Here is a 27,987-nt window from a genome sequence, read left to right on the forward strand (position 1 = left end):
TGCCTCCATCCTAAGGCCTCAGCCCTGGATTACTGCAACGCAGGAAAAGCCCGCTGGGAGCACAGATGTATTTGTGGCGGGAGAGGGAGGGAACCAGAACTCCTAACTTGGGGGCTGCCAGACAGCAGATGAGGTCAAGAACCCGGGGGACTGTGAGTGCCAGAAGGGCACCATGCCTGGTGCTAACAGACCCCAAAGGGCCATGGCAAAAGGGAAGGGGCATTTTTCATATCTTTCTCTCCGTGTGCCTAATCTGAGTAACATAAATGTAATGTATGTTAAATTTTGGACTACGTTGTCGCTAGGAAAGAAAAATGCTGCTTTGACTTAAATTAAGTTGACCTATTCAAGTGGGTAGCCCTAAGCAGTTGTCTTCTTTGTATCTGTGATCAACCACGGATCTAAGGTGGCACAAGCCGCCGCCACGCTCCCCGTGACAGATGCTGTCCGGAAAACAGCACCCACACTGCTGCATCCTCACATGACCTACACACACGAACAATGCATGCTGAAGGAAGATGAGAACGTTGTTTGTTATTTCTATGACACCAAGGTAGGAGGAACCAGTGGCTCCCAGACCTCTGGACCACACACAGGGGACCAATGCTTTCCAGTAGCGAGGACGGGCATTTGAAAAGCAAAATAAGACAATCCCACTGCCAATCTGCTATTACCTTCATTTCATAAGAGTACTTTAACACTCCCAAGTAAGGACACCCGCAGTTCCTGTTTTCCCTGAAGATGAGTGAACGCTTGGTCCCAGGCTCACAGAGCAGTTAACTGGAAACCACTGACGTTCATCACTTCGTGGGGGCAAATGCACACTAAAGAGCTTTCTTCTTCAAAGTTTCTACAATTTAATGTTTTTATCTGGATTCCTAAAATTTGGTCAATCTGGTTTCTCCAAATAAGAAACCAAAATTAGTGACAAACTAAGTGTGTCCCACACATAGGGGCCTCTCCCTGGGACAAGGTCATAAGGCACATCTGGAGCACCGGGGTCACCTCCAACCCTGCCCACCCTCCACATCCCCTCCCTCCCTTCCACATCCCCTCCCCCGTCGGTACTGCTGCCGCAGAAGCTCTGCTTTCAGTAACGGGATGCCATCCCCCTCCTTCTCACACACCTGCACGTTCCGGCTTGCCTCCAGGACACAGGACAAATGACAAGAGTTTTTGGGGTGGAATTCAGAGCCCTCTGTCACCTGACCCCACCTTGCAAACCCCGCCACAGGGAGCACCGTTACCGCATCTCGGGGCACTGGGGAGAGACTGCACCTCTGCCCTTGCATTCCAGCCACTCTGGCTTTCATCTGGTGCCGCTTCGGGCCTTGCGCCGGGCTCTCCTGAACACCTGGGATCCCCCGCCCCAGGGGGCACCTGGCCAGCTGCTCCTGTCCCTGTGACAGTCCGCTACCCTGGCTCCTCCTTAAGAGCGAGCTGGACAGCCAGCATCAGGCACAGCATCTCTCTCTACAGAGACTCCCTGCATGCTTGCTGAACACCCTCCTGTTACAAGACAGGAGGCTCCCAGGACGGGCCCCGCCTGGTGGTCACCGCGCGCCCAGGGCCGCAGGCCCCGCACCCTCCTCCAGGCTGCCATGTCACACGTGACCCTCTCTCTCAAGGCCTGTCTTCCCTGCACCCACAGCCAGCGATGCCCACAGTGCCTCCCTCGTGCCAGGCATCGCACTGCGCACTTTGTATCTACGTGTGACTCTCACCCATTCCTCACAACAGCCCGACCACTTCACAGACGAGGAAACCAAGGCTCGACTCCGCTAATGGTCTGAGGCTGCACAGCTAGCAGGTGGCAGAGCCGGGCTCCAGACCCAGCTCTTGCCGGCCCCGGGGTCTTCTGCTCTCCCCCCGAGTCTGCTCCGTGGAGGTGCAACCTTCCTGGCTCCCTACGGAGGACCAGAAACACCTGCAGGGTCGATGGGCTTCCCTGGCCCAGGAGGAGCAGCCGCTGCGGCCGGCCCACCACACGGCACCAACGCTGCGCGGAGAAGCGCTCCTCTGACCCCGTGGAGGAACAAGAAAACAGGCAGCAGTGCCCCAGCCACCAGTCACCCCTGGGGACAGGCCAGGCTCCTGGGGAGTCGCTGGGGCTCTCCCCAACCCAGGTAGGATTCTAGTGGGCAGATAACTCAGCCTCTCGGGAAAGAAAGGCATCTCTGCCATGAAATGAAGACAGCCTTCCCAGAATGAGAGGAGACCTCAGCCTACCTGCGATCTTGTCTCGTAATCCATCACAGAGCCCCGACGTTTGTGCTCTCTTTCCTTTGCAAAAGCCACTTTCTCCATCAGAGGAAGGGAAAGATCCCGCTGATGAAACCCTGGAAGACAACAGGCGTCATGCCGGGACAAGGCACAGTCAAGCCGGCACGTGCATGGGGAGCAGTCGGGGGAGGACCTACTGCTCCTGGGGCTCCGGGCGTACGGCCAGCGGGCGCGGGACTCCAGGTCCCTGCTTCTGCCCCTCCGCTGCTCCCGCTCCCGGGCTGGCTCCCACTCTCCGTCCCAGTCCTGGGCCCAGTCCCGGCCACCTGAGGAAGAGACATTTCAGGAGCTGACCACGTGCCCTGACACGTGTGCGCTCACTTCACGCGCACACACGCCTTTGGAAGGGATGCTAGAAGACGGATCCCAAACCGGGGTCCCAAGTGCAACCCGACACCCGGGCCCCGGACCACTGTTTCTGGGGGCCTCGCCTAGGTGGGCCTGGTCTCAGGGCCAACGCTGAGCTGAGGAGCTGGCTCCCCATTCAGGCTCTCCTGGTCTCCCAGCTCCCACGTGGTCAGGTCGACGCTTGGGAGAACGGACTGCAGGCCCTCCACCGCCTCGCTTACCCCGGTCAGTCTTAACGTGCACGTAACTTTACCCCAAAGAAATGAAACACCCACCTGCCCCAAAAGCAACGCTCCTTCAAAAAGTTCACCGAAGAACCTTTAACAAATAAAACAGCTTTGGAGGCAAAGGGGTGATGAACTCTGCCCCTCCTGGGAGGCTGTGGACACAACCTGAAACAGCCTACTGCAAATTTCACATAGCTTTAAACGTTTTCTCTCATCATTAAGAGAAACAGTTGTATTTCACTCCACACACGTGTCTCCTTTGACGTAAGAACGACTCCTTCCATCCTCACGTGAGTTCCTTCCCCCTCTGACCTCTGAGCAGCAGCCCTGCCCCAGGGCAGTCCTGCGCGGCCTGGATGGCGCGGTGACCGGGCTACTCACTGCAGCAGGCGGCGTGTGGCGGCGGCGACTCTGCTGCCTTCCGGCTCATGCTGCCTTCGCTGTGGGCGTCACTGCTGTTGTCGTCTGAGAGGGCACCACACATGACTTAAGGTCTCATCCGTGCTCGCCGGTCCCCTCTAAGTAGCCCCCCCGGGCGGCCCCCGCCCCTTGCTGCAGCGGTCAGACCCTCTCGCCCCTCCCTTCCACCCCTGCTGGGCAGGAACGAGGCTGTGACCCTCCCGATGGCAGCGCCAAGTACAACCTGCTGGGGTGCCCCCTGCCCCCGCCCCGGTTCCACAGAGGGGAGCCTGGGCCGGGTCGCGGTGTGTGCAGGCTCCCTTCCTATCAGAGGCCCACGGTCTCCTTCCCTCTCGCATCCTAACCAGGAGGGATTCTGCTCCCCGGGGACACGGGGCACCGACTCTCATTAGGCTGTCACAGCTGGGGAGGGAGGCCCAACTGGCACGTTGTGGGCAGAAAGGCCGGGAGGCCACCTACGTCCTGTGGCAGGGCAGTCCCCCACCCCCCGCGAAGAGGACGATCGGCCTAGAACATCAGGGGCGCTGTGCGGGGCACCCCAGGGAGCTCCGCCTTCCTCTCCCGCTCACCTTCCGGTTCGTACATCTCCTTGTAATTTTCCAGCAGAGTAACGAGCTTCTCGCAGTTCTCTGGCTTTTTTGCACGCACCCAAGGCTTGATCTTTTCTGGAAGGATGGTCAGGTACTGCTCGAGGACCAAGAGCTCGATAATCTCCTCCTTGGTGCGAGTCTCCGGCTGCAACCAATCGAGGCAGAGGTTTCGGAGTTTGAGCAGGGTCTTCCGAGGCCCGACAAATTCCACGTAGAGGAAGTTCCGAAACCTCTGATGAAAGAATTCAGAGTCAGTGGCGGCTTCTCCTACGGCGGCATCCGGCTCCTCAGACAAGTCACTGTCTAGCTCACACAGATTTGGGGCCCAAGACCTCTTGGGTTTGGTGGCAGACAAGTACTTTGGAGGCAGCATCTCTCTAAGGAAAATTTTCACTGGAGGAACCCAACATGAGTCAACAGGAAAGACGCGGCAGCCTGGGACAGTCAGTACTCAGGGACCTGCGGATCGTAAGGAGACATACACATGTCCCAGAAGTCGAGGACCAGGCAGCAGTGTGGGGCTGCCCGACAAGGGCGCCAACAATGCTCTGTGAACAGGCCAAGGGCAGAAGAGAGGCATCCAACCCCAACACACAGACACATGCACAGGCAGGCGTTCCAAGCACCACACACGCCCGTGTGAGGCGTGAGCTCTGCTACTAACTGGCTCTGCGACCCCGGGCCACTCAGTCCATGTCCTGCAGTCTGTCCCCTTATCTTCAAAATGGGACCAACAGACCTACACCCCTTCTACAACTGTGAGGCTTAAAGAAGCCAATACACCTGAAAAGGCCTGACCACCCAGCACACAGCACATGGGGATGCCCAAGGTGCTGGCCATTACTAAAATGGGAGGTCGATATTTTTTCTTAGCAAAAACGGAAAGGGGGGTCGTGAGGGGCTCAATCCTGCCATTTCTGAGCATTTCTTCCCCTAACGTGGCTGTTAAAACAGCATACAACACGTGAAAGGTAGAAGACCACATAAAAATGTTAAAAGTGCTCAGCTCTGGGTAATGCGATTGCAAGTGCTCTTAATAATTTCTCTGAACCCGCGCTGCTGTTAAGTTAAAATTCAATGAAATTAAAAGTTCAGCTCCTGTCACACCAGCTACATTCCAAGCACTAGTGGCTACCCTACGGCACAACACGGAACATCTCCCTCGTGGGGGAAAGTTCTATTGGCCAGAGTGGCTGGACAGCGTCTGAGTTTGCAGGAAAGCTCCGGATTCCTGCGGCAGCAGTGCCCACCCTTCTGAGGAGTGTCTGCCCCACAGCCCAGCCTTGGGCTCGTGCTAACACCACTTCCTCTGGGAGCCTTCCCGAGACTCACTTCCTCTACTAGTGTTCCAAGCACTTGCCGCATTTGGTCTTAAATATTTGAGCTCACTTGCCTATGCCCCCACTGTAAACTCTGGTAAAGGGATGAGAGACGAACTTTTCCATCACTGGAAAAGTCAGGTATCGACACTGATAGAGCAGGTTGAAGATAATGTACGCAAACCCATTTTAAAATTGGTTTTAGACACAGGCATGCATTCTTACTACAGGCCTGCGGAAGCACAGTGCAGTTTCTGGGTTAAGCTCTGCGGCACTGTTTCCAAAAGAACACCCTGGCGTGTCACTTACCCTCACCTGCCCACTCTTCTACCAGCCCCTTCCCGGTATTCCCGACAAACAGGCAAGGGGAGCACTGGGAGGTATACGTGGAGCTCTCTTACAGGGCTGCCTAGCACAGAGGGGGACGGTTAAATGAAGTATCCGTGAGTCCACAGAAACCCTACACAGGTGATAAACACCTAGGATTCACATCCATGGGGAGAATGTGATCAAGCGACCATCAGGCTTCTTCACACCCCTGCACATCCTCCTGCTTTGATCAATCTTGTCAAATATCTAGCTTGCCTCCACAGAACCAGCTTTCTACTTTGATAATCCTCTGTATCATTTATTTCCTTACTTGTCTTTATTTTAGTATCTGCCCCCTCCCTTCTTAAGAAAACTTTTTAGACCAAGTATAAAAGCTGATTTTCCATCTTCCTTTTGTTCTATCGTAACCAACTAAGGCTATACGTTTCCCTTCACCTAAACCATTTTAGTTGCATGTGGTTTCTATTATGTAGCCTTGTTATTAGTGGTCAGCCACAACTGGAGCAAGAAAGTAGGCAATACAGGAAAGAAATCTAGGTTTGGGTGAATTAACTTACCTGACAGTTTTGTACTTCTGGCTTTACTTCCAGAGAAGAACAAAACCACATGCAGCAAAAATTCTTTTTTGTTTTAAAAGGAAAAGCCAGTAAGTTAAAAAGAATTTTTTTTTTTAATGTCTAAAGAGAAAACAAAAGTTGTTTCAATTATTCAGTCTCAAAGTGGCCTTCATCATTTGGGCATGATTCAATGCAGGGGACTCTCTCCAGACAATGGTGGGCTCCGCTCTGCCCCGTGGAAACTGCCCTCCCACTCTCTCTGCAGCGTCCGCTGGAGCTTCAGCACCAACCACACAGATGCACCTCCATTCGGAGACCCTGGAGACCCTGCCACTCCCGCCCTGCCTGCCCTGCCCTCCTCGATGACAGACAGGACACTAGATAACACCCTGCTGGGCAGGGGAAAGAAAGGGCAAGCGTCCAGGCTCTGGAGAGCTGGTGAGACAGCTGGGACAAGAGAACACAGTCGAGTTTACCCTGCAACTGGCTAAGAGGGACTGCCCTGACAAGAGCAGGGCCCTCAAAAGCCAGCAGGCCTGTGCGGGACAGAGGGGCAGGCAGGGAGCCCAAGCCTGCTCTGTGGCATCCAATTCCAGAGAGAACTCCGGTCCCCTAGGTGACAGCAGCCCCACCTCTCAGAGGCCACAGGACACCCTTGGGTATGTAAATCACCTGTTTGGGAATAGGATCCTTTCTGGAACTTCAGAACAAGTGTTCTTATCCACAGGAACAGAGTCAAAATGCCAGGGACCTGCAGACATTTTAAAGAAATACATGGACAAACAAACATGGAAGAAATGTAAAGAGTGTCAGAGAATTCACTCTCCAAATGGCTGTGGACTGAGAGAGCATTGGGGGTGAGGCCTTATACACCAAATTCAAGAAAAGGCCCATTCCCATGTCATATAAACCAACCAGAGACAGGAAGCAGAAAGCCTTCAAATTTTCTTTATGAAACCAGAATAATTAAAACATCTAAGACACAGAGAGCACTAGCAAACTGCAGACAAAACTCACTTACAAAAGCAGACATAACAGTCTTAACACTATGACTAATGAACATCATTCTACAGAGTTTCAGCCAATTACAAGAAAATCTGAGGCATGAACAAAGATATAAAATTATCACTCTGTTATGTAAGACCGTCCACTCAGATACTGCAAATCAGTGGAAACAGACCTTATAATAGGAATAATAATTTAGTAAGAAACCCATTTATAACAGACTCCCTAAATATGTACCGACAATAACCAATTTGAGAAAATGGGAAGAACTCCATTGTAAAAATACAAAAGATTTAACAGAAGAAGACAGCACCCACAGGAGCAAACTTATACATGACATAACAATAGAAAAGGCAATAACCAGAGAGACACAGGATAATCATGGAAGATACATGGATCTAGCATATGAAAGCTCTAAATACCCCCCCAAATTAACCTATACTACCTAGTGGAATTTCAAAGAATATAAGTGTTGGGGAACTTGACAATGGTTCTAAAGTTGACCTGGAAGAATTTCACTTGGATCAGTATTTTGAAAGTTCATACATCAAAAGGCCAACAAACCACACACAAAAAAGAAGTATCTTAATATAATCCCAGGGTTAAGAAAGTTCTTTTCTAGTATGATGCCTAAAGGCAGAGAGACGACATAAAAGTAACAAATGATGTTCTTGTCTATACCATCAAAGCCAAAGCAATAATTTAACCACCTAAAAAAACACCAAAAAAGACAAAAAGACTGATTCACTTAAGAACTGTAATATAAGTTTACTGTATGTACACAATTGAGTACGTAGAACTCTATGAAAGTGGCATTAAAAAATAGTAAGGAATGTATATAGATTACTTCAATAAATAATAACGGTAATAGGAGATCTAGCCAATCATTCACTTGGGGAAAAAGGTCATAACGTATATGAAAATGCTAAAACTAAAATCAAAATAAAATAAATAAAAGATTAATTTTTATAATCCTGGAGCAGGGATGGGATCTTCTAACCTGACAATAAAATTGGGAAACAGGGACAACTTTGACTTTGTATACATACTTCTCTAATCACATTAATTCTTCTTCCCACTAGGCATGTGTTTGAAGCATAAAGCACCAGTAGGTAAAAACTATACTTAAGAACTGTAGGCTTAAAAAGTTTGATAAGGAAGCAACAATTTTGCTAAGAAAATATAAATATTTGGCAAACCTGACTCAGGAAGCAGAGGAAAATCTAGGGAAGAAATTTAAAAAGATGAAATGATCGAAGGAGCAACTTCCCATAAAATTTCCATGAGCGAAGTATTTACCATGTTATAAAAACCCTTCCAGAGCACAGAAAAGAGATGGAGAACTTCCTGCTCATTGATAATATGACCATGTGAACACCCATAAATATCCTGTCACAAGGTAGATGCCAACTTCTATGCCGAAAATTCACCTATTCCTTTTCTCAAGAAATTCAGGACTAGAGTCAACAAATGTGATCTTTGTTAAATGTGCTCAAGATTTTCTGACCAGGCCAATGAAATAGCCCTTGGTCATCAAGGGCGTTGAAAAAGAAAAGATTTTTAATAGAAAAACCTGAAAAACAGTTGGACCTTACCTACTCCTTCCCACAATGGCAGAGGAAATTCATTTGAAAGTAAGAAAGAGCCTTGGGAACAGAATAGTCATAAAGATAGATAACATATATGTCCTGTGAAGAAAAAACTGGCATATACATATCCTGCAAATTTTATAAAGGGCAAATCGGTTACTTATCAAAATTAAAAAAATGTAATATCCTGTCCTATTAATTCTACTTCTATGAATTTATCCCAGAGATACGTAATGACATATGTGCAAGAATATATTCATTGAAGTACTGTTATGACAATGGACAAAATATGGTATGTTTATATTATGATTATGAAACCTTTTAAAATAATGAGGCAATTGTAAATAAATGGGTATCAGATGACCTCTAAGGTAGTTAAGTGCAAAATGGGACACACCAATGTGCATAGCATTCTAAGGAACTATAAAAACAGATGTCATTTACTCAGACGATTTCTGGAAGGACACAGAAGAGACTATTAATAGTGATTAATAGTGATTGCCCCTGGGGAAGGGAACTGGGGGCCAGGGAAGGAAGGGCGACTTAACTTTTTCATTGTATATTCCCCTTTTGTTTTTTGTTTTTATTTATTTATTTTTATCATGACATGTATTACCTAGTCAAAAAAATAAATTCACAGTTAAAACAAAACAATAAACAAAAGCAGTAGTGGAGGCCTTTCGAGACTGTGCTGCCCACTGAGTGGGTGCTGGCAGCACGACCACCTTAACGCTGAGGGGTCTCCCTCGCTCCCTGCCCACCACCCCGCCCCGCCCCGCCCCCACCCCGCCCCACCCCCGCCCCCACCCCGCCCCGCCCCACCCCCACCCTGGTCTGAGTCCAAGGTCACACCCTAAACTGGCCATTTGCAGACGATATGATAGGCAATTTAGAAAACCCCAAAGAATCAACTTTGAAACTCCTCAGACCCAAGAAGTACTTAGGGAAACTGCAGCTCCAAGCTGAAATAGCCCTCAGAACTCTTAGCAACTATTAGTTCATAAATGCAATGCCATTCCCTATCCTGGCGATTCCACTTCTGAACTCGAACTGACAGACCTATGTGCCCATGAGCAGAGAGACACAGTTCACAGGGGTGTTCACAGAAGCACTGCTTCCAACAGTAAAGAACAGGGGCAGGCAGAATGCTCGAGCAGATTCAATGGCAGAGACCACTGACTGCTACGCAGCAGAGGTGAAAGTAAAACCGGTACACGTTTTCCACACTACAAAAACCAATCAAAATAAAAGCAAACCAGAAAAGGAGGGGGAAAAATATTTTGCAACATAGATGACAGTTAATAGGTCTTAGAAAGCAGTGAGAAAAAAGTAAGTGGCTCAACATGAAAATAAAGAACATTAACACACAGTTCATAAAATTAGTGATAAGAGCCAATATCTACATCAGAAATCAAAGAAATGTAAAATATTATAGTGAACACTTTTTACGCTTACCAAATGGACAACTATTTCAAAATAAAAATCAGTGTTGGTGGGAAGCCGGCTGGTACAAGTGTGAATCCTATTTCTGGATATCATTTTGGCATATATCTAAAAAACATTAACAATGCCTATTCCTTTTGAAACAGCAAGTCTCCACTTAATGACAAAGACAGTCAAGTAGATAAAAATATAAGTTTAAAAAAAAAAAAGCTACAAAGTCAGCTGCCCACCACCACTAAGTCCTTGTACGTACATCTACTCTCAAATATGTTGCAGGAGTGATGGCAGGTGACATCACGTCACCCAAGGAGCACATCTGGCAACGTGCTATTATGCAATGGCGGTCCTAACACAGGGCAGATCCCTGCACAGCAACCAGAGGCAAAGCAGGGAAAGGAAACACTGGTCAACGTTCTCCTACAGGGTTACCTGACTGCAGGTGGCCCCTCAGGAGGAGTCGAGTGACCCAGCCCTCAGCCCCGACTCACCCTGTCCTCCGCTGGCAGCCCAAAGGGCACCCAGGAGTGAGGCCAGGTGCTGAGTTAGCACCTGCCAGGGCCCCATACTCACCTCACCCTTGGGAAGACCCAGGGGAACTCCGCCTGTGACAGCGACTCTGGCCAATCGAAAGCATAACTGCTCTGCCCACTTCGCCCCCACTTCCCCAGTCCAGCTTCTGCCTCCATGGCAACAGCCATGCCTACCACTGAAGAGGACAGAAGATACGTGTCAGGGGTGGCTGAGAGGAAGAAACCATCAGGGAAGAGTCATCCACGGGCTTGCCTGGCACGACCAAAGGCGGTGTTGAGGCCGAGGGGGACGCCTGTCCAAGGACGGCCCAGAAAGGCCATCACAGAATCAAGATGTGCTGGGGGACGCACAGCCCAACAGAGAAAGGGAGCACCTGTACTTACGCCAGGCCGTAAAGTCCCTGAGGCAAGGACTACGTCGCCTTTCTCATCACTGTATTGTTCCCTTCACAGGACTGGCACGTAGAGGGTGTTCAATAAACTGTGTGTTTGGGTTTTTTTCTACTGAGATGCAAAAACATTTAAATCCAATCTAGAAAAGTCTAAATAGTAGCCCTTGACCATGAAAGGCCATTCCAGGAATACAAGGATGATATCCCAATAGGGTAGGCTGTTATATAAGGGATTAGAGGGGGAAGGGGATTCCATGAGCACTGTTGCACGTTACAAAGCGTCTGCAAACTTCAACCTTTCCTTGTACGTCCCTAGCAAAGAGTAAGACTAGGAGACCATCTAAACACAATAAAGACTTATCTCAAGTGCAAGCAAGCATTAAACACTAAAGGTAGGGAAGCCCTCCACCATACCCACCATTCAGTACTATTTTGGAAGTCCTAGCTAATGCAACTGATAAAAAAGAAGTGAAAGGTATAGATGTGGAAAAAGCATTATTTTGAATTCAAAAACCTTGTCAGTTAATACAGCAAGAAAAAAAATTCCAGGAATAGCAAAATAAATAAACCAATTCTCATTAATAAATTCAGTGAAGTATTTGCAACTCCAAATAAAATTTTTTTAATGTACAGAAGGACACAGAGAAGGTCCTAAATAAATGAAGACATATGTTTTTGCACAGGACCATGAAAATTGTTGTCAATCCTCCCTTGAATATAAGTTAAAATCCAACAAAATGTGGGAGCTTTGACAAACTGAGAATCCAGTTTCTCCAGAAGACTAAATGTACAGAAATATCAAGACAATTCTGAACAAGAAGGTATGTGTGCAGCAAGGGTGGGGGATTGTCTGTAAAGTGACCCAAACACATGAGAGCATAAAGTATTCTTTCCAACACAAGGATGGGGGTGCAATGACAAATACACTGATGGAACATAATACACTCCAGAATCTGACTCATGTGAAAGTATATACACATGTGGGAATTTAGTTTATAGTAAAGGAAGACTTTTAAATCAAGAAAAGCATTAACTGTTTAAATACTAACTAGGAACTTCCTTAGGAGTAAATGATAAAGGGTCATTTTAAGGAAAGTGGCAAGAAGAGACAGCCAACACTTCCATTTCTGACCAGCTATTCGAGTATGGATTTCTAAGAAGGTTGGAGCAGGCCTCTGTCTGACATGAGGAAAGACCAATAACATCAGTGCCGGTTCTCTGGCCTCTCCTCCAAGAAATTCGGTATTTCATCTCTAGAAGGCAAAGGCCACTAAGGCCAATGACAAACATACTTTGTTCTCAGAAAAATAAATCACTGCCCTCAAAAGATAGCATTCCTCCAAAATTTCATCATGCAAGAAGAAATGAAAACAGATAAAATCTTTAAGAAAATGTCATGTAACATTAAGTCATGTTGCCAAGAAACTTTGTAGCTTTATTTTCTGATTACAAACATACAAGACAGTACAACATTCAAGCATTACAGATTATCCAACGTAGAAACTGCAAGCCACATCCATTGATCACATTTGTTCCTATACTAAACCTTTTAAAGTCTGTACATATAACATCTTGTTTTTACCAAAATGAGATCATACCAGGAGTTCTGTGTGTATTTTTAAACCCAGTAATTTTTGATAGACATCTTTCCAACCAGTACATATAGATTTATATCATTCTTTCTAAAGGCCACATAGTCTTCCATTCTATGGATATACCAGTTTATTTACACTTGATGGAAATGACCAATGTAAAAAATGTTTAAAGCATTAAATGAAAATACAAGGGCATAAAATTATACAGCATATGTGGCATTCTTACTGCAAATATACTCATTTATATGTACACAGAAAACAATGAGGAAGTCCACACAATAGAATAAAATGAAGTTTTAGAAAGCAAAGCTGCAGATGGAGATGTATTTAAACAGAAGTTATTGTAGATGTTGTTAAATAGCTGCACAGTATTACGTTCACACACACGGAAACACGCATATAATGGAGACTGTAAACGTGATGGGCACGTGATATGAGCTCGCCAGATGGCACACCACGTACTCCCCCACAACCAAATATTGCTACCTAACACCTCACATACTTCACTCTGGTAGCCTGAGTTTGAAGTGTTAGTGAATTGGGCATGATCTCATTTACGTAAAAAAAAAAACCAAAAAAACAAAAAACTACACAGGTACTTAAACGTATGGAAGTACATACAAAACCAAACTGGAAGAAAACTTCCATAAAAACTTGTATGAAGACCATGCGTAAAGCGGGGAAAATCGAAAAAATAAATGATTAATAAAAGATACTTCATTTTGCATTTCAACTTAGAATGTTATTTTAAGTTCACTGTCAGAAAAAAAAAACGGAATATAAATTCGGAAGTTCAGCTGCTGTCTGTCCGTCCTCCTCTCTGCGCCAGTCACTGCGCGTCAGCACCCCTCCCCGGCGTGGCTCCCCCTCTCTCCGACCACCCGCAGTGCTCCGTGGAGTCCTCCACTCCCCACACACCCTTTGGGCCAGAGCACCACTGCTGGGGCGCCACACCTAGACCCCGACCTCACTGCCAGCTGTCCTCTCGGTCTCACTGTTCACACGCAATTCTGGCCACGTGGCAAACCCATCAGCTTTGTTTCCGGGCCTGGAGGTGGGCTCTCACACACCCTAGTTACTGAAGCTCCCACATCTCCCTCCGCACACTCTCTGCAGCAGGAGTCCCAGCGTGAGTCAAGTAGTAGCCAAGGGCAGGATTTTAAAAGCCGAAGGTCGGGGCTTCCCTGGTGGCGCAGTGGTTGAGAAACCGCCTACCAATGCAGGGGACACGGGTTCGAGCCCTGGTCTGGGAAGATCCCACATGCCGCGGAGCAACTAGGCCCGTGAGCCACAATTACTGAGCCTGCGCGTCTGGAGCCTGTGCTCCGCAACAAGAGAGGCCGCGATAGTGAGAGGCCCGCGCACCGCGATGAAGAGTGGCCCCCGCTTGCCGCAACTAGAGAAAGCCCTCGCACAGAAACGAAGACCCAACACAGCCATAAATAAATAAGTAAATTAAAGTAACTTTCATCTTAAAAAATAAATAAATAAATAAATAAATAAATAAAAGCCAAAGGTCTGACCACATTCAGAGGACGGGGACACACACGGACCCAGCCTGACTCTGGTCATAGGGGCCAAGGGAGGCCACCAACTCCAAGGAGAGGGAAGGAGAGGAGACAAACAAGGACAGCTGGTCAGAAAAAGGTCTTACCCTCCACACCGGGCAGAGGGGCTTACGGGGTTCCAGCTGTTCTTCAACCTCCAAAGACCTGTTCTTAAATACACGGGACGTCTAAGCATGAAACGTGTGCGTCGTAAGCACTGCATGCAGTTAGTTTCGGGCAAGAGCTGGCCTCCAACCACAGGGCAGTGGTCCCGCCTGCTGGACAAGTGCTGCCACTGTGGTCCATGTGGACGCGTTTATGCCATTCTCTGAGTATTTTACGGCCCTTTACTTCTATTTCATAAAAATGCATAGAAAACAAAAGCACGGTCTCACAGTTAATTCATCTGAAACAAAGATGGAAGTCATCAGGCACCCCTGCCACAAGTGGGGGGGGGGCGTCTTTGGCCTCAATCAAAGGATCAGTGGGTCAAGTGTTCAACTGAACTGAGAGGAACTCAACTAGTGGTGGCTGGAAATGTGGCTGGATGTGTGAGAAGAGGTAAAGAAATTCTGTGGCCCCCTGTGTGACCTCAGGTTCCCCACATCCCACCAGGAGTGAGAGAAGCTCATGGTCTCTTCTCCAAGCCCGTTTCTACTTACTTAATTTGGTGCCTCATCACGGTGCACCTAGATTCAGCCCCTCTCTCATTCTACCTACCTCATTAAAGGGGGCTGGAATTGAGAACTTTAAAGTCACGAACCGAGGAAGTTACTTTCTTCGCTTCTCAGGGACAGCAGGGTGTGCGGTCTCCTCTGCTCTTGTTTGATCCTTTCTCCTGCCTCTTTCTGCGGACCGACATTCTCTCCTTCAGCACCACGTGGAGGAAAGTGCTGTCCCAGCCTGGGCCCGCCTCACCTCCCGGCTCAGGTACCCAACACTGGCAGCTGGGCCAGCCCGTGCCTCTGCTCACCCCCCACTCCGACATTACAAGTGCACACTACAGCTCGATACCTTCTAGGGTGTGGTTCTCAAGCCTGGGGTGCCTGGGAGAAATGCACCAGCCTTTCCGGGGTGGGTATTTAGGAGTTCTGTGGCTCCCCAGGAAACAGCCATCCAGGAAGCACGCCAGGAGCCATACTTTGAGAACCACTGCTCTAGGCTGATGCGTCCAGTCTGGTCCAGTCAACCATGAACAGGTACATGTGGACAACAGAGGCTGTTTGGGTAACAATTTCACAGGGGAATGTGAGCATGAAGTAAACCACCACTACCCCTACCATACCAGCCACGACTCCACCCTCTGGACTCTTAGAGGTGGCTCCTCGCAGATCATCGCCACGCCGCCCTGGGCTTTCCTCCATCATATAAACTGAGCACTTACCACTCTGCAGCAAAAGTTCCTTATTGCTGTCCATTCTGAAGGAATTTCCCCAAAAATTTCAAAGAAGAGAAAACAGTAACTAAGAGTTTAGTTTTATGGTCAGCCCCCAAATGATTCAAGAAAAAGAGTTACTTTAAAGAGATAAAACCTCTTCTGTGCCAGTAGGACATATCCGACCAATTTTTACATCAGTAACTGGCTGATCAGATTTTTTTTTTTTTTAAAGGGGTGAGGGCATGAAAAGGCAGACCACAAAGCATGGTTCATTTAACCATCTATAGGAGAGTGCACGCTACTCTGGTCAGACCTAATGTGAATGGAGACTGGGGAGGGCGGGGGCTGCAGACAAAGGGCTTCTGGTGTCCTGGTGACCCTAGCAAGAGCTTCACTGCAACCAGATGGTATCCCCAGGCGACCTCACAGGCCAGGGCTCCCAGAGCTTTTCCACAACTTCTCATTCTGATTCTATACTCACCAAGTGAGCTCTCACTATGGCTTCCTTTCCCATGTAGGTCTGCCTACAGGGAGAGAATGTGGTCATGCGTACTTTTGGATATCTGGGTTCCTGAGGCAGTGCTCTCCCACCATGAATCTATTACCAAAATTGAGAAAACAGGAACGTCGTATTTGGTCACACTATTTTCCGACATAAACCAATAATTCATTATGGCTTAGCTTCGTTAACGTTGATCTACTGATGTAGGATGAGTCCTCAGGTGAAGTAGGGCCTCTGAGTCTCCAAAGGCTTGAGCGCCAGACACTGGACCGCTGTCTGGAGCATTCACCAAGGCCAGAAAAAACCAACCCACCCCCAGGGGCTCATTGGGACAGCATGTTAGTCTTTCCCTGGGTGGTAATATGCCATCAGCATGGCCACCAATCTTGGTAAGCATGTTTTCCTACTCTCCACTTAATTGGAGTTCTCATTCACTAGACACTGAGACCAGGGATTATATCACTCACTTCTGGAGACCCGAAGTCCAGCATGATCATGTCCCAGATCAGGCACAGTATCAATGCTTGCTGACGGAATGAGCAATATTTGGCTATTTTGCTCACTTCCCCCCATGATATGATTCACTGAGTATGGTCTGAATCAGTCGGCAAACCATGAACACAGAGTACAAGCCCTACTGAGTCCCTTTCTTCAGTACCTCTCTCAGATCCATCCAATTCATTTATCCCTCTTCTGTGACCCTAACCCAAGCCACCATCTCTAACCCAGATCCGAGGTGGTCTTCCTGGACCCACTGTTTCTACCCTCCCCTTCTGAACCCTGCAACCAGATATTTTTAAAACACAAATCTGATTATCATGGTGCTGCCATGGTTAGGTACCTCCATGGCTTCCCATGGTGCTTCAGATCAAGCCCAATTACCTACCATGGATTGCAAAGCCTTTCACAGTGCAGCCCCACTTTACCTTTTTCTCACCTCAAACACCACTCTTTTCTTTCCTTTGTTCTAGGCTTCTAGCCTAGACTAGATCCTGGACTCCCAGCTCCCTTAAGACTGCTCTTCTCACGACATACTACCACCCACCACGCTTCAGGGCTCAGCCTTAATGTCCCTCGCTTTCTCAGAGAGACCCTACATGGCCTCTCCCAGATTTAGTTAACTGCCTGAAGTGAACGTTCTCTTTCAAAGGCATGAATCACACAATTATTTTTTCAATGTCTTTCATTACCCAAAAGACTATGAGCTCCAGGAAAACACTTCCTTTTCCACTTGGGGCCATGTTTGATAGATGAATCAATGAATTTCTCATGTTTCTTCATTCACCCAATAAGAAAGAAAGGGCACGCCTGAAGGAGTAGCTGAATGTTGCGAAGACTAAGGAGAATTTGGTGAACACGTGATCTACCAGAAGAGCTTGTGCATTCTCAGAGCACACAGGGTGCTCGTGTGGCCATACGGAACACGTGTACAGTAGGAAAGTGTCAGGTTGAGGAAGGACGTGCTCACTCCAAGGATGGGTGTGGCACTGTGAGGAGGGAATTCAGCTCACCTGGACACCGCCACCTAGCGTTTGGACCTAGTCCCTCTTCCTCTTGCAAGTCGTCTCGGAGGAGGGTAAAGCTGGGGAAGGAAAAGAAAATGTGAGACACCGAACTTACTTCCCAATTACTGAATTTCCCAGGCTGGAAATGACCCCACACAGCTGCATCTTTACCTCCTACAGTGGTAGAGGTAAAATGAGACCAAGAAGAACAGCTTTTCCTCCCAGGGTGGACGGACCATCGGCATTGCTCACTGGGGTGTATGTTGTACCCTGGCTATAATCATAGCTGTTTTCCAGTGAGGTTATGTCAATCGTGTGCAAGCCAATCTCTGAGTGTCTTAGAAACTTCTCTAATAAGCAAAGCAAAACAGTAAAGACTTGGGATTGAGAAATGCTATTTAAGACCCCAATCTCCCACTTATTAGCTATGCTGCACTGGCCATCCCTCTAAAGGCAAGGGACACACACTGCAGGTACAAACTGGAGGGAAAAAATGGCTAAGAAGGTAGTATTATTTACTGCTAATTACGTGCCTCATACAGTGCTTATTAGCACCTTACTTTTAGCATCTCTGTTAATTCCCCCCACAACATTATTTTCTACTTATTTCACACACAAAAAAGCAGAGGCTCAGAGAACTCAACCTCAGAACTCATGGCAATTAACAGATCAACTAACGTCATTTTGGAAAACAGTACATCTACAGACATTTTTCATGGAAACCTTGCGGAATAATGATATAGGCACCCCTTAGAAAGGTGAGTAAAACTCCAGTTCTGCCATGCGATAGCCAGTGATGAAATGCCAGAAATTTTACTGTGCTGTACCCCTAAGTAGCATGAAAGACTACCTTATATTACAATCTTAATGCTATTACCAACATTACCAGTAGATAATGGTATCATTACTTAACCTTACACAACAGTTGAGGTTGTCAACATGATCCCCGTGGACGACACTACATGTTTCAAGTCCCACTGTGCCTCAGAGCATACGTTCAATCAATCAGAGGCCCCTAGGGGACGCACCTTCAGGACTATGGCTCTGGTTTATGTTAACGCTATCAGTCATGAGCGGATATATAACTAGGTCCCGCCCACAAACAAGGAATCCAGGGCTGCTCCCTCTCGCCCCGCCCCTCCCCGTTGGGGCCACCCCTCCCCGCCCCACCCCACCTGCCAGACCCTCCTCCATCCCATCATTTCTCACGCCACGCCTCCCTCATAACCATCTGCGCTCCGCATTCTCCAGGCTGTCTATGGGCTTGAGGCCTTTTCCTTCACGTCACCTCCCACCGCCCTCAGAGCCTGCCACCCTCTCCTCCGCCTTCTCACTTAGATCACGCCCTTCCCCAAATCTATTAAAATTCCCACTTTCCTATGTGACCCCCGGCCATGCGCAATTAAAACCCATCCCACAGTTCCAGGGACAAGGCTCTGCACGCCCTCCAAGGAACACGGTGCCGTCGCGTGGCCGCCAAGATGTGCCGCAGCGGCAAGCAGCGGTCCACCTGGAGCCTGCGCAGCGGAGACGGCGGGGGGGGGGGGGGGGGGGTTCCATCTCCCAGGACGCCATACGCAGCCTGCCCCGCAGTCCTAGTGGCACTCAATATGGTGCATGCGCAGCGAGCAAAGGACGCAGGGCTCCGCAGCCCCGGCCTCAGGCCCGCCCCCTGTAGCCGGCCCAGTGTCAGTCAAGATGGCGCCTGCGCAGTAGGCCTCGGCCGCCACCTGTCGGCCGGCAGAGCACTACGGGGGCAAGGGTCTGCAGCCCCCTCCCTCGGGCTGCCCCTGCAGTACCACCATCATTCAAGATGGCGCCTGCACAGTAAGCTTCAGCTACCACCCCTAGGCCAAAGTACACAGCGCTACATGGGAAATGGTCTGCAGTCCCCCGTTAGTCATACAAAGCATAAAAGCCCCTCCCTTGGGCCCACCCCAGCAGACAGACCCGCTGTCATTCAAGACGGCGCCTCCACAGTACGCCTCGCTCGCCACCTGTCAGTCAACAGCACTAGAGCGGACAGGGCTCTGCAGCCCTCCCTCGGCCCGCCCCCTGCAGCCCCACAGTCGTTCAAGATGGCGCCTGCGCAGTAAGCCTTGGTGCCACCTGACGGCCAACAAACAGCGCTAGAGTGGGCAGGGCTCTGCAGCCCCTCCCCCGGCCCGCCCCCTGCAGCTCCGCCCTCATTCATTACAGCGCCTGCGCAATAATCCTCGGCGCCACCTGTCGGCCAACAAGAACAGGATCAGAGTGGGCAGGGCTCTGCACCGCTGTCAGTCCCCAAAGACGGCCCGCGGCCCCACCCCCTCAGCCCAGTTGACAGGGCACCTGCGAAACACTGCTGGGCGGCACCCCCCGCCCCAGCCCCCCCCCCACCCCCAGCCAAAAGATGCAGCCAGAAACATCCCAAGGTGAAAGCACTCCAGGAAGGCAACGACAGGGTAAGGGGTGATGCTCTGCAACCCCCAAACCAACCAAGGAGAAACAGCGGGCACAATGGCAGCCCGTAGCCCTGTCCCTCAGGACAGACAGCTCTCCAGCAACAACAGTGTCGGCAAACAGTGTCGCCACATGGACCCAGCCGATGAAACAGCCCCCCAGTCACCAGCCGTCGCCCAATCTCGTCAGACCTCAAAACCTAACGCTAGTCAGGGTGGCATGTCGCGGCAAGCGTCCGCGGCAAGCGTCCGCGGCAAGCGTCGGCAGCCAGGCCCGTGACCAGCAAAGAAGGTGTGAGGTAGCAGGACCCCCGCAGCTTTCAATCACGGCAAAGAACACAGAGCACCGCTGCCCTCAGCCCCGCCCCTGCGGCCAGCCAGCCGAGACCAGGCCGCGCACGCGCAGCGAGCCTCAGCCGCCCCCATCAAAGATGGCGCCGAGGTAGGCGGGGCTCGACCAGTCTATCTCTTCTGAGACCTGCAGTCAAGACAGCCCTTGGCCCCACCCCAGCCCGCACCAACCAATCAGGACAGGGCCTGCGCAGCCACTCTTATCCGACAATCAAAAGTGACGCCAGGGTGGGCGGGCCGCAGTCTATCACCGCCCAGAGAAAAACATCCCGCAGGCACGACGGCCCTCGGCCCCGCCCCTCAGCTCCTCCCGCCGCCACTGCGGCAAGCAAGCCCCGCCCCCAAAGACCGGCAAGGATGCAGGGGCGGCCGGAGGGGACCTGGCCAATCTGGGACCCCGTAGGATGGGGTGTCCTCTGCAGCCCCCCGACCAAGCCGAGGAAACGGCAGGGCGGGGCGCGGGGGGGGCGGCGCGCTGAGCCTTCCCTCGCTCGTTAGGGATGGCCCGCCACTTCTCCGGCACCCACCCTAGCGGACTGCGGTGACAGGAGCCCGCGGCCTACCCGCCCCCTGCCCAGGACGGCCAGCCATCCCTGTCCCCCACTACGCCCAGGAAAGGTGGCACGGGAGCCCCCACCGCAGACTCCGGCCGGCAGCGCAAAATGGCGCAGCTGCGGCAAGCGCGGCAGCCCTCGCCCGCTGACCAGGGTCCCGAACCTGCGGCGTCCCATCCCCGCGCACCGTCCAGACACGGAGGTGCGGGCCGAGGCGGCCGGACTCACCTCGCCACACCGCACCTCAAGGCACCGCCCCGCCCCAGGCCAACAGGTCGGCCACGGCGCAGCCCGCGCACAGTCTAGTGCCCCCACACGGCCCCGGGCACCCGGCGGCGCCACCAGCCCACGGTGGACATGTCCACTCTTCCGCTCCGGCCTCGTCCTCCCGCGGCTCCCGGCGTCTGCACCGGGCCCCGGCCCGCGACTCCTTGTCAGGCTCTCCGCAGAGGCGGGGCCCCGGCGCGGGCAAATCAGCGGCAGCGCTACGCGCCCTGGGCCCCCTCGCCACGCCCCCAAGCCCTGCCAATCAGGCCGCGGTTGCCGTGGCGACGGCTTGGCGCGAAGGCAGGAGGCTGACGTCAACGGAGCCAACGCTAGGGTCCCTGAGGAAGGGTCTGGAAAAGGGGGAGGGGGAGTGGGTGTGCGACCCCCAAACAAAGAAGGGGGGTGACGCGGAGAAAGGCCCGCTAACGACTCCCAAACGCAAAACCTCTGAAGAAAAAGGAAAAAAAAAACCATACATTTGTCTAAGAAAATGAAAATCCGGCGGACAAAAATATGTATGTTGAAGTTAAAGACAAACGAGAAAGTGGGAGACGAGACTTTTCCGCCTGGGACACATGAAAGACACGGGGCTAACTCCCTAATAAACGAAGACCTCTTGGAAACCGATACGGTAAAGACCAAACCAAGCCAGAAAAATGGGCAAAAAGGGAGGAAACTGGCAATTCACAGGAAAATACAAATGGCTGACAGACCTACGGGACAAAACTCACGACCTGACTCCCAAAGAAACGTAAAACCGAGAGCCCGGACCAGCACGGTTTAGCGGACGCTCTCCTGAGGCGGCCTCGCGCGCCGCCGCCTGGGACAGGCTGGGTCAGTCCCACCCGTGGTCCACCCGGACCGTCGGCCGTGCGGGGCACACAGATGCGCGAGGAAACCCATGTGCGGCGGGAAACGACGAGGTAGCGCCGCTCGGGACGAACGAGGGCCGAGGACTCAACAGAGTTAGCCAAGCACTCAAGTGGCCGAAGTTTGTAGACACGACCCGGTAAGTGTTTTCATTTGTTTGTTAAGGATGAACACACACGCAGGTAAAACCTCTGCGAAAGTGTACAAGAAACTGTTAGCCGGTTACCTCTAGGGAAAAGGGATGAGGGGAAGGAAGATGGAGGAGGGATTTTTCCCGTCTCCAGTCCATACTGTTGGAATCTCCTGGCCAGAAATATGCATTTCTTTCCCAGTAGTAGAATCAATGAATTACAGAAAGCTCACTGATGCACCCTTTGATCCAACCATTCCACTCTCCAGGAGCTAAGGGAAACGAACTAAGCTAAGAGGTACGAAAGATTATATGCAGGCATATTCACGTAGCATCATTTTTTATTAGAAAAATGTACTCTGTGGAAGAATTAAATTGTATTCTGGCAAAGCCATACACTGCAATTTTATGTGACCAATTAAAATGTAAGATTTTAATTTTAAAGGAAAAGATTCATAAGATACAGTTAATTACAAAAAGCAGGTTACCTAAGCACAAAGAACATGATACCCAAATTTAAATTTTATACTTAACAAGTATAAATATTTATAAATCAGTGGTTGCTCGGTACATTAAGAACTACTGGCTTTTGGGGTGGGGGATGTTTGAAACTCCCCAAGTCTTCAGCTGCCTCTTCTCACCCAGCAGTGCCACATAAACATAAAATCTGAATGAAAACATTGTGTTTGCTCTGTACCTTTGAAAAGTATTCCCCAGGAGCTTCTATAGAAATTCTAGAGGCACCACTAGAAGTGAATGTGGTACTACCCTTAGGTCAGAGGTTTTCAAATCTGGCCACACATTAGGATCCCCTGGGGGAGCTGTCAAACACTGCAGGTGCCCAGGGTCCCAGAGAGGTGTTTGTTTTGGAGCTCCTCAGGGGATCCTAAAGTCTGGTTATGGTTTAGGAGGTGATTTTAATGCAATCTAGGGACCCCATCCCCTCTCTCCTTCTCAAAGACCTCTATCTGCAACACAGATTTTTCTCTGGATCCCAGGTCGTTCATTCCCATCAGATACCACATGCTCTCAGAGCTTCTCCAGCTACTACCCCTTTTCTCAGCACTCTCTCCCTGTGCCCACCAAAAAAGCCCTCTTGATAGAGTGGTCTTCTGTCACTGACTCAACAGCCTTACCGCACATTCTCTCCCCCTGGCATGCCACACGGGCTTCCATCCTTTCCACACCCCTGAAACTGCTTGGCAATTTCAGCAGTTGTCCATGTGGCTAGGAAACTTGTTCTTAATCTCACCAGATCTTTCCGTAACATTCAACATCCTCATTAAAACAAACAATGATAACAAAAACTGTCTTATTTTCAGAGACACTATACTGCCCTGGTTTTCCCCCCATGTCCTCTTAGCTGGCTTCTGCTTTGTTCCACCTCCCAAGGCTCAGAACTCAGTCACTAGCCTTCTCCATCAACGTCTACTCCCTAGGTAGCAGTCTCACCTAGCTGTATGGTTTAAACAGCACCTGCATGCCAACAGCTCCCTCTGCCCCGGAACGCTCCACAGAAGCCCAGTCTCATATTCCAACTATCTGCTTAACAGCCGACTGTTCTACCAGGATGCCTAATAGGCAACTCAAAACATTGAAAACAAATAGTAATTTCCCTTTTCCCCGTTTCTATAAACAGCACCAGTTGCAGTAGCCGAAAATCTCGCAATTGTTCTCGATTCCCCTTTCCCTTACCATCAACATCCAATTCGTCAGCAAGTCCTGCTGACTCTACATCCAAGATACATCCCAAATTTGTCCTATGTTTCTCCTCTGCATGATAGTCCTAATTACCATGATTTCCCCTAGATATTAGCCCACGCATTTGACTACCTGCTTCCATTCCAAACCCTTCCCTCCAATATTCTCTAGACAGCATCCAGGGTGATCTTCTTTAACTGAGAATAAGACATCGTGTTGCAGCTTGAATTACCTCCTATTCCCTACCCCAATCACACTTCAATATAAGTCTAAAATCCATATAAGGTTAAAAGGCGGCAATATCTTTTGTCATGGAAGAATGTTAAATATTTGTGCTGTAAAATTTAGTCATCTTTTCCTTCAGATTTCTGCTTTTTATACCTTAAGAAATCCCTCTCCACATTGAAGTCATAAAGATATTATAATAGCCTTAAGTTTTAGTTTTTTAGGTTTAGTTTTATATATGTTCTGTGGCATGGATCTAATTTTTCTCCTGACATAATGTCATGTTTCTGTACAAGTGGACCTGTTCCTAAACTCTCTAGTCTGTCCCACTGGCCCATCTGTTTATCTGTATGCATTTACACACCATATTAATTATTGGAGCTTTACAGTATCTTGATATCTGGAAGGACAATTGCCCTAGCTTGTTTTTCAAAAGTGTCTTTGGCTATTCTTAGCCCTCGACTGACATTTTACTAAATCCATAGAGAAATTTAAAGAGAACCGAAAACGTTTTATCAAGACCTCCCATCTTTGCCTATGGTCTGTGCTACCCATTTATTCATGTCATCTACAGCCATCAACAGTACATTGTAATTTTTTTCCCTTTAAGATCTTATTTGACTTTAGGAGGTCTTTTCTTCCTATTACTTACCTAACTGGTTATTTTGGGGTTACAACAGTAGTATAGCTTTTTAAAAATAACTTATTTACAGAAAAGGTGCAAAGATAGTGTAAACATTCCTTACCCAGTTTCTCCTGATGTTAACATCTTACCTAACTTTGGTACGTTGTCAAAATGAAGAAATTACCATTAGTACAAAGCTAGTAATTAAACTACAAACTTTCCATAAATGTCTTCCTTCTGTCCCAGGATCCCATCTAGAACGCCACATTACATTTAGTTGTTATGTCTTCTTAGACAACTCCAGGCTGTGACAGCTCCTCAGTATTTCCTTGTTTTTCATAACTTTAGCAGTTTTGAGGAGTACTAGTCAGGTTTTTGTACGAAATCTCTCAATTTGAGTTTGTCTAATATTTTCTCATGATTTGTCTTGGGTTATGAGTTTCTGAGAAGAATTATCTGCTCTTGCCTTTTATATGTTGACTTTTTTAATCCAGTGAATTTGCTGACCTCTCCTTGTTAGTTCTAATAGTTTCTCTCAGATTTTCCTGGATTTTTAAAAATGTTAAACTGTTTATTAATGACAATTTTTAATTTTTATTGACAATTATATCTCATTTCTATCATAATGCGTTCTGGGGTGATATGGAATAAGTCTTGTTCTAGACTTGAAAGGGGATACTTTTGTTTCAATAGCAAGTAAAAATGTTCACAATAAGCTTTTTTGTAGAGCCTCTTTGTTGGGGGTTAAGGAAATTCCCTTTAGTTCTGGTTTTCTAAAAATTTTATCATGAATAAGTTTAATTTTTATATAATGACTTTATTATCTATTGGGAAGATTATACTTTATTTTATATAATCTGTTAATGTGGAGAATTAAGGCAAATTTTCTGATGTTGAAACATGTTGCGTTCCTAATCCCTACTTAATCGTGATTATGAGGGTCTGATTTATATACACATACAGGAGGATACTACTGGGTTATATTTTACTTTTGTTTTTGCACCTGAGTTCTTACTTTATTATACTTGTTTCGTTTCGGTATCAAGGTTACACTAGCCTTATAAAATTATTTGGATTATTACCTTGCTGCTTATATTCTCTACAACAGTTCATAAAAAATAGAGATTCCCTGATTTTTGAAAGTTTAATATAACTCACTATAAACTTGTCTAAATCTGATGTCTTTTTGCATGGAATATTTTTGACTTAGTTTCCTTAGCTTTGTACTTATATTTCTGCTCTGTCTTGAGTCAATTTTAGTCATTTATATTTTCCAAGAAAATTGTCCACCTCACTTAAACTTACTAGCACATAATTATTCACAGTATTCTTTTGATTTTTAATCTAGTCCTCATTGGTAATTAATAATTTGTCCCCTTTTCTGTTACTAATATCATTTAATCTATTCTTGTTTTTATCATCAGTTTCACTAAAGATCTGACAATTTTATGTCTTTTAAAGTGCTTTTGGTCTTTTGACCATATTCTTTCTTCTTTTCCATTTAGTTAATTTCTGTTCTTTATTTTATTATTTCCTTCCTTCTACTTATTTGAGTTTCTTTTCCTAGCAACTTAAGTTGCATATCTAACTCATTTACCTTTAACCTTTCTTAATTTTTAACAGGTACATTTAAGGCTGTAACATTCCCTTCAAGTACCACTTGAACTGCATTCCATGTATTTCATTGTTGTTTGGTACTATATTCCATTGTTTCAATTAGATCTCCTCTTAGTCACATTAAGGAATGTGTTTAGGTTTTCAAGTTCTTTAAAAATCTTTTGATTATAGATTTCTAACTTAACTGCATTATAGGCAAATGATATGGCCTTTATGTTATTACTGGATATTTGTTAAAATTTCCTTTGTGATCTTAGGATGTAATCAATTTTTAATTGTTCAATGTATTAGAAAAGAATAAGCATTCTCTAACTATCAGGTACCAATTTCTATTTACGTTCATAGGAGCAAGCTTTCTTTGTGTTTACATTTTCAGTATTCTTATTAATTTTCCGTCTACTTGATATATCAGTTCTAAATAATTATAATAAAATCTCCCTTTATGCCTATGGTTTCATCCATTGCTCCTGGTAATTCTTTTAGCTTTTGCTTTATATATTTCAAGGCCATGTTTTTAGGTAGGAACAAGTCCATGATTTCCTCTAAATCAGATATCAAAGAAATTAATCTAGAAGTCTGCCTTTAATAGGGGAGTTAATTGATCACATTTTAAATTTCTGATATATTTGCTTGTTAAATGTGCCTTTTCCTTTGCTTCTTATTTTCTCCTTTCCTGCCTTCTACTGAGTTGATCAAGTTTTCTTTACTTCTCTTTTTTCCCTTTGCTAATTTGAAAGCTTTGAATTATATTTCAGTTGTTTTATTGTCTATCTTTAAATTCCTAATTTATATACAAGTACATATTTTTTAACAGAGTATAAAATAATAAAGGATCCTGTCATATCTTAGCAATTCATTGAATTTCCTATTCCCACTTTCCTGGTTATTGTCTAGAATTTTAGCTATACATTTTTAAAACAACTAAAAGCACAATTTTTACAGTCAATGATTAATTATATTTATTGATATTTTGATAATTTATTCTTGTTTCTTGAATTTTACTCCTTCCCTCTAGGTTCTTTTTTTTCTCATTGTAATAAATCCTTAAATAAGCCTTTCAGGCAGTCTATTTGTATTTCTAACGATGGCTTTAAAAGATATTTTTTGAATGACAGTTTACCTAGGTATGGAATTCTAAAGTGACCTTTATCTTCTCTCCTTATTTTGAAGATATTATTCTATTGTCTTCAACATTTAACATTGCTGATGAGGTGTGCTATAATCTAAATGTTCCTAACATTGGTTTTTCCCTCTGTAGCTTTTCAAAAGGTGTTACATATGGATTTATTTTTGTTTATCCTGCTCAGGAGTTGTGTGACCAATGAAGGTCTTTCTTCCATTCTGGAGAATTCTTGGCCAATATATTCTGTCATTCCAACTCTATTCTATTCTTCTCAACCTATTAGAGTATATTGGCCCTTCTTAATCTATCCTCCATTTATCTTCTCTATTTTTCATATTCTTTTCTGGGTTGTTTTCTGAGTAACTCCTCTTTCTAACTGCATCCAATGTACTGTTTCCCTTGATGTGTTTTACAATGGCTATTTTTTTTTATGTCTAAGATTTTTAATCAGTACTTTTTTATATCCACCTTTCTCAAATGGATGAACATTTTATGAATACTGTTCTTTATCTTTCAAGAATCT

The 27,987-nt window shown here is 47.2% G+C and overlaps 1 protein-coding gene across 6 annotated transcripts in view; it reads right to left on the reverse strand.

The window, feature by feature from the left end:
- The window catches only part of PEG3 (paternally expressed 3), a 31,422-nt gene extending 10,104 nt beyond the window's left edge, over positions 1 to 21,318 (reverse strand). Inside the window, exons 1-10 of one of the 6 annotated variants that reach the window (XM_061173459.1) lie at positions 21,135 to 21,318; positions 17,567 to 17,637; positions 15,190 to 15,394; positions 14,896 to 15,023; positions 6,747 to 6,825; positions 6,075 to 6,194; positions 3,848 to 4,327; positions 3,240 to 3,323; positions 2,421 to 2,549; positions 2,230 to 2,339 (exon numbers count right to left, since the gene is read on the reverse strand). In XM_061173459.1, the coding sequence (XP_061029442.1) occupies positions 2,230 to 2,339; positions 2,421 to 2,549; positions 3,240 to 3,323; positions 3,848 to 4,241 (717 nt within the window). In that variant the 5' untranslated portion in view covers positions 4,242 to 4,327; positions 6,075 to 6,194; positions 6,747 to 6,825; ... (2 more) ...; positions 17,567 to 17,637; positions 21,135 to 21,318. Of the gene's footprint in view, positions 1 to 2,229; positions 2,340 to 2,420; positions 2,550 to 3,239; positions 3,324 to 3,847; positions 4,328 to 6,074; positions 6,195 to 6,746; positions 6,826 to 14,895; positions 15,024 to 15,189; positions 15,395 to 17,566; positions 17,638 to 21,134 lie in introns of those variants that run through there. The other 5 variants (XM_061173460.1, XM_061173461.1, XM_061173462.1 and 2 more) reach the window with 5 other exon arrangements.
- Positions 21,319 to 27,987: the final 6,669 nt, after the last annotated feature.

This window comes from Eubalaena glacialis, chromosome 18 (genome assembly GCF_028564815.1).
Source record: "Eubalaena glacialis isolate mEubGla1 chromosome 18, mEubGla1.1.hap2.+ XY, whole genome shotgun sequence".
NCBI lineage: Eukaryota > Metazoa > Chordata > Mammalia > Artiodactyla > Balaenidae > Eubalaena > Eubalaena glacialis.